The sequence below is a fragment of the Ooceraea biroi genome, chromosome 2, assembly GCF_003672135.1.
Source record: "Ooceraea biroi isolate clonal line C1 chromosome 2, Obir_v5.4, whole genome shotgun sequence".
NCBI classification, from domain to species: Eukaryota; Metazoa; Arthropoda; class Insecta; order Hymenoptera; family Formicidae; genus Ooceraea; species Ooceraea biroi.
Window position 1 is genome coordinate 7,998,346 of NC_039507.1, and position 7,177 is coordinate 8,005,522.

At 48.5% G+C, this 7,177-nt stretch overlaps 1 protein-coding gene across 2 annotated transcripts; it reads left to right on the forward strand.

Moving 5' to 3' along the window:
* Nucleotides 1–42: 42 nt before the first annotated feature.
* On the forward strand, nucleotides 43–6,765 carry LOC105276827 (serine/arginine repetitive matrix protein 1-like). Of its 2 annotated transcripts, XM_011334758.2 has the most exons (2): nucleotides 43–1,903; nucleotides 1,981–6,765. In XM_011334758.2, exons 1-2 carry the CDS (start codon nucleotides 78–80, stop codon nucleotides 2,012–2,014), a joined length of 1,860 nt encoding a protein of 619 aa, XP_011333060.2. In that variant the 5' UTR covers nucleotides 43–77; the 3' UTR covers nucleotides 2,015–6,765. The 2 variants fall into 2 exon arrangements, with proteins under 2 accessions (XP_011333060.2, XP_026831245.1); XM_026975444.1 differs by having other exon boundaries at nucleotides 43–6,765.
* Nucleotides 6,766–7,177: the final 412 nt, after the last annotated feature.

Genomic DNA, 7,177 nt, shown 5'->3' on the forward strand with positions numbered 1-7,177 from the left:
AACAGCCGCGGTCTAGTCGCGATAGCGACATATTTTGTCCGTCATGCGGCCGACGGCGCCGCGAAGAGATCTCATGGATGATCGAAGACTTGGATGCCATCGAGCCGGCACCGCTAGAGTCGCAGAGGACGCCAACGAAGATCTGCAGCTGCGAGGTGGTCGACGTCACCAGCCGTAGAGAGCGCGGCGACCTCCGTAAGATTCAGAGCACCGATGTAAGATGGGGCACTGGCACCTTCTTGTCACCTGACGAAGCGATCTGGGATCTGAGGAGGCGCACCAGCGAAGGCACGGAATTCCGTTGGGAGCTTCATACCTCGAGCACCGATCTGGACCTTGCCAGGAAGGCCAGGTGCAGTTGCCATAGCCTAACCCCGGAAGTGAAGAAGCCGGAAGGCACGCAACGCGGCGATCTCCGGAAGCATCACAGTGCAGAGACGGACAAGTGGTCGGTCAGGCCGGAGAATCTACTGACGCCGATGCACGACCTAAGGAAGCACAGCAGTGACGACACCAGATTCGCAAGGGAGGCCAGATGGCTGCAGGTGCCGGATGTGATGCCCAATCCGAAGCCCAGGTGCACCTGTCCCAAGGTAAAGACTCCAGCGCCCGCGTCGCCGATGGAGCCAAAGCCTCCTGTGCAGGAACCAGAGAAGCCGGAGAGGCAGAAAGAAGAGAAAAAATTGTATTACTCGAAGTCGTTGGTGCCCGAGGAGACGGCCGTGCCATGGGAGAAGCCTGAGATAAAGAGGCAAGTCAGTGAGGATCCGAGAGCAGCCAAGAAGCAGCCAAGAAGCAGCATCGAAAAGTTGAGAGAGCGACCCAAGTTGGAGCGCTCTGCGCAGGTGAGAAGCGAAAGTTCAAAAAAATGGGGCTTCAAGGAGAAGGAGAAGGAGAAGGAGAAAGAAAAGATCAGCAGTCCAGCGCGAAGCAAGAAGTCGTTACGAGCGAGGTGGGCCATGAAGGCGCACGTGTCCCTGCCGGCCGAGAAGAAGGCGCCGAAGTGGTACAGGAGCCAGGATGAAACGAAGAGCAAGAGTCTGCGGGAACGGCCCAAGTACAGCATACGCAGGAGCATGTCGCCGGAACCGGATCCGCGGCAGATGAGCAAGCTGGAGAACAGGATCGTACGGCGTCTGATCTCGCCAGAGATCACCATCACGAGCACGAAGTGGGTACCGTACGAGGATTCCTCGCCGTTACCGACAATCGGGATGAAGAAGCGCGGGCAGAAGCACATCAGCGAGATCAAGTGGACGCCGTACGACGAGTCGCCGAGCGATATCCCGGTCGAGGTAATCGACGACTCGAAATGGTCACCGTTTGAAAACGTCACACCCCCGCATTGTCCGCCGCCGGAGCCAGCGTCATCTCCCAAGAGCGACGACGAGGAATTCCGTATGAGAATGCTCAATCTGGTCGCGCCGTTTCCCCTTTACCAGGGCGGCTGGAAGGACGAGTCGCCGGAAAAGACGCCACCAAAGGTCACCACGCCGGACGACCTGTCGCCGCCGGTCTGGTCACCGATGCCCACTACACCCATCATCAAGCGAAAGAGCATCGCGCAACCGGAATACTCTCCGGAATACTCGCCGCCGGAACACAAACCCAAAACTCGGCTCATGCGGAGAGGAGCGATCAGGTATGCGAAATCCGTAGCCCCTACTACCCATCCTCTGGAGGACAGGTTGCCCCAGGCCGGGTCTCCACCGACTATGATGGTACGCGCTGCCAGCGAGGACCCTAGGCGACTGAGGCCGCAGTTGATGAGAGCAAAAGCCTTGTTGGAGGTACCCGGAATGGACGCGACGAAGAGATCGTTGAGCGAGGAAGGTCCACGAATGCGGTCTCGCGAACGCACCAGAGTCCCGCCCGAGAGAGCTCGCAGCGAAGAAGTGTCCAAGTATGACGACCCTTGGTTCAGATCCGACTCCCCGGAAATGCGCGAATACGTCACGACTGTGTAATTGTTGCTTCCAGATACCGTCGCCGATACCATCGGGATGATCGGTAGTAGCTTCCTTATTTCGTGACCGACGCGGTTATCACCGGCAATTCAGCGTCGCGCGAAATGCATGAGCCGAGCTCGCGCAGCTTGTACAGCTTCTCGTGACCACGAAATCATTATTTTCTGGTATCGCTTATCGTCGTTTTGTAAAAAGTTACTGGCTAACACTGGGATCGAGCTAAAATGGCGATTGTCCAAATTGAAGAAAAGTTATTTGGAGAAGGAGGCATCCTATGGCAGAGCGCGCTTGGTTTTCCTCACAAGGGCCTCACGAAGAGTACATCTTCAAAACTACTACCTAAAAACCGACATGGCAGGGCACAACATTAACGAAGACGAAAATTGACGAGGTCGAACGACGCAGGAATGGAGATTCTAATGCGACCGTCCGCGTGGACGTTGAAAACTTCGTTGGCCTACACGAAGACTACGATGGAAATTACCACGGAGGAAACTAACTCACTTGGAAGATTCGCGACACATTTGACTTGGATCATTCCCACCAAAGAAACAAGTCTAAGAAATGAGCGGAAAGTCGAGGCGAGGGGTCAAGGACTGATTATTATTTAAATAGCGTATTATACGTGTGCATTTTGCTGCGCTCGCGAGGAAACGAGGATGTTTTCCTCGGAGCGTGGCATTTAAATGTTCTCAGCTCAAGATGAAATGTACGGTCGCGCGCGACCGGGCGGACATCCGGCGAACTCTACGGAGGAGGTGCAAGGAGATGCCAGTCGTCGCCCGGTGTATGAGAATGAGGCGACAGTTCATGTAGCGCGTTTTGATCGATAGCTCTAACGTAATTCATGTACACATATATATGTATATATAATATATAATAAATAATAATATATATTATATATATAGATATATATATGTATAACGTTAACGATTATTAAAGTACCGATTAGAGCGATAATAATGACATAAATCTAGTGATATGATTGTAAGAGCGCGATTCATTGATTCGCGGAGAATGCGCGGATCTGCGAAGAAATCATAGAGATACAGGGTGCGTCCGTGGGAGATCAAGCGATCCGCTCGATCCCGGATACGCGCGGAACTATAATTGTATATGTACGCCGTGTGTGTACGCACACGCATAAATATCTAGTATTTATAATGTTCGCGAGCAACAAGTATATAAGAAAAGAGGTAATAAGAGGAGAGAAAGGAGAAAGGGAGGATAAAGAGGGTATGCATAATGCAATCGCGGATTCAAGATCGCATATGCGCGATCAAGAGGAACGTCTCGTTCCAGAGGCAAGCGGATCCCAAAGTCCGTTCGATTGAGACGAGGTGCGCCTCTCTTTGTTAATCGTTCTTACTTTTTCTTTTTTATATATATACATATACGTGATATCCAGTAAGAGGGGGATCAGCAGCGTCGCGATCGACGGTCGGGCGCGCGCCTTCTGATCCCTGACTTGCGACGATCCATTTCGTTCGTATTCCGATGGGCGACAATGCAGCGGCCAATTAACGCCAATCGTTTACGGCGCTGCATACATAGCCCCGTGTGCCGGTGCGTGCAATATTAATCAATTAAGGCGTCGGTGGACAACCGCGTGAATATGGGGTACTAAGGGATAAAACCTGACAGGTATATCCAAGGGGGGCGATTGGCTGCGCGTACTCGATCATTTCTCCCCTCATCCTCGGTGCAGTGTAGCTTACGTCGTATTCTCGATTGACCCGCCGTGTCTCGTTTCGCTGCTCATGCGTTGTCACTCGGGTGCTACCTGTTTTCTTTCTCCTGGCTGAAGGAACGCTCAGGGTGAGTCACCCTTGATCTTTCTCATAATTCGTGCGGGCGTTGCGAGGATGACGGGATTCAGTGTTCTGCGTGGCTGATACCAGACAACGTGACACGTGGAGGATTCCCCATTAGTCGGGTATACACGTCCGTGTATGCAAGCGGATAGCCGGCCGTTGTACGTTAACAGGGGTGCGTTAGTCGCATCCGAGTGCGCTCGAGTGACGACGCTGATTAGCTAGCGACCATCCGTGGCTGCAGCTGAACACCAGCTCTTACTTTAGCTCCTCGGCGGATATGTTCGATCTCACGTCGCGCAAACAGTCGCCATCGCTTAGCCATTGCATAATTCGTTTTTTATAGGGTAGTCCCGTGCCGCGTAATCGGTCATTCGATTATTTCACGCGCGACTCACGCGCGTGCCTTCGTACGTTTAAGTCCCTTCGCCGCGTTCCTTTCCGAACCGATGCTGAAGATTCTCTTTCATTCCATCCCTAATTTCTCATCGACGTCTATAACCGTACCCGAACGCGATCGACGAACGATTAGCGATTAGTTACTATTAGCGATACGATAAAAAAAAGTTAACTCGAGTACTCTCGTAGCGAGATGTCCGCAGCGAGGGGAGGCTGTTACGTTCGTTCACTCTTGTGCTCCGCTGTTTGTACTCTACCTTTTCCGAGCGTCGCGCGACCGAGCGCAACCGTCGGCTGAAACCGTTTCGTGGGTTTTTCATGAGATCGGAGAAAGATGCGATGGTGTCGAGGGTCGCTGTAGTTAGTTGCAATAACCGCGGTGACTTTCACTTTCGTGAGAGACAGCAGACGTTTCTCTTAGACCGTAATATTGATGACTTAGGATGATGACTATCCGCCTTCCATTATCTCACAGGTTTACCTGCGGCACATCTGATGCGGCGCTCACGATTTGCTGCGACTTTCGCTTCGGAAAAGAAATAAAAAAAAAAAATAAGAAGGATGAGAAAATAAGAAAACGCACAGGATCGAGCGAAGCGGAAGAGGAAACGTGTTGCATTCGAGCGAACGCGCGGCTCGTCGCGTGGTTCCGTCGTGATTCCTCGGTGGTGATCCTTGCGAGTGAGCAGCGTGCGCTTTCATTTCCGGTCGCTTGCGTCGACGACGATCCGCGAGATCGGCAGCCACCGGTTGGCGGTGCAACCAATGCCGGATAATTTCGGGATGGTCGTTGCGCTTATCGGGATGTCGGATTCGTTATTCTCGCACCGACACGCTAAATGCAGCGTCCGTCGGCCAGACATTGGGGTGGCGCATGGCCACCAGGGGGTTGCCGTTCGTATTACACATGCATATATACATAATTACGCGTTACATTGCGATTCGTTTCGCCACGAATTACACACACATATACGTATATACATAAAAAACATAAAGATACAAATATATATACATATAAATATATATAGTTTCCTCTCCCTCTCGTAGTGCGTACACATAGGGGTTTATTACGGCGTCATTGCGTACTGTATGATATTATACATAACATATACAAAAACGAGACTTATATATTGCATACCGCATCAATCGAAGGGACGCCCATACCGCGTTATGTCAGGTTGCTATTTGCGCACGTGGCCGTCGCTGGATGAGGCGTGCATGACTCGAGGAACGCGTTCGTTCGAATAGTAGAGCAAGATGATGAGTAGGAGACATTGAGGAAGCTATTACAAGTATAAAAACAAAATTGTACCCGTGCTGCCATTAACGTTAAAGCGGAGAGGAAGCGGAGAGGTGCAGTAAGATATTGAAAACAAGCCAAAGTACATAGTTAACGAAGATACACACGAATTTATGTCCATCAAGAGACATACACACTTGTACGTGTAGAGAGAAAGGAGAGAGAGAGAGAGTGTGTGTGTGTGAGAGAGAGAGCGAAAGGGAGAGAATGATTACGTATCAAGAGCGCATGCATACTCGCATACATACGCTTAGTTGCGTAAATCCGTGTATAGATAAAGAAAATGTGGCGAATGAGAGGAAAGGTTCCGCAAACGCTCTCCTTGGTTTCCGATTTCGACAGTGAGCAACGTAGGCGAAAAAAAGCATAATTGAAGTAGAGTCTAGAGAGTTTGTTTAATTCCACGCGTTGTTCGATTATATCGCGAGATATCGCCGAGCAATGACTGTTTGTGATCTCGTAAAATTTCGTACAATGGTACTCCCATCGTCGTCGACACGCGACGGGGAATGTAATAGATTTGTTACTGTCGAAGAATCGTCTTTACACACTCGTCTATATTTTCCTTAAGCTTATACAGAGTTGCGCGATTAAGTACACGAATTGCCGATCGATACCGATCGACGAGCATCTTAGTCCCCGGAGTGAATTCGTTTCGCGGCACGAGAGAATAAGTTTAGGAACCTTCGTGTTGAATAATTAGCAGTCTCATCCTATGTATCGTATAATCAAGAAATCGAGCGACCGTGAGCAGTATGTATCTAGCGGTATAAAAGACACAAGAGAGACAACTATATGGTGAATAAGTGAATTTGAGTTATAGCGACTTGTAGCGTATACTGTTTTCGAATGTGATCGATCTGTTGCCTGAGTTTCCGAGCTGTTGTTACGTTTGCGCTTATTAGTATCATTTCCCTTCTCACGCGAACGAGTTATTATTATTATTATTATTACTATTATTATTATTATTATGTTTATTACGATTACACTGTAAGTACATTAGAAAGAATTAATACTATTTAAAATATTACATTGTGATAACGTGACGTTCCGTTTCTAGTTCAATTCTTCTAGTCTCGTTAATTATTCTGTCGATACTCAGTCTATCCCCCCTCTTTCCCCTGTCCACGACTGTAATAATTTATCAAACTATACGACGCGTTGCGGGATACGTAGATCTCGCGTATAGAAAGGTGCATCCTCTGTGCAACACAAATACAGTATACAATCCGTAAATATGAGGTCAATGTTGATTTGTTTAAATAAATGTAAGTTTGAAAACCCATCGTAGCATTTTATTTGCATGACGCGCAGAGCGTTATTCCTTGCATTTATATTATAAATTATACGAAAGAATATATTCTCACCTTCATTGATCCAGCATTCCCATAATTCAGATTTAAATTTGAGTCTTACAACAGAATCACATTAAAACGTACTGTCCTACCTATAAGAGACACAAAATCATTTGCGAATCATTATTAAAAATCATCAAGATACAAGAAACAGTACAAATCAAGATACTATACAAATTTATAAGAATACATGACCACTGCGATCCGGGCACGCCAAGTACTTCAATGTCGTCATGTAATAAGAGAGTATGCATGGAAACGTTTGGGTAAAATACTCAAACTGCTTCTAGATACTTGGTAAGTTAATTATTGATTTCATATTTAGTTTTGAGTTTTGACAAG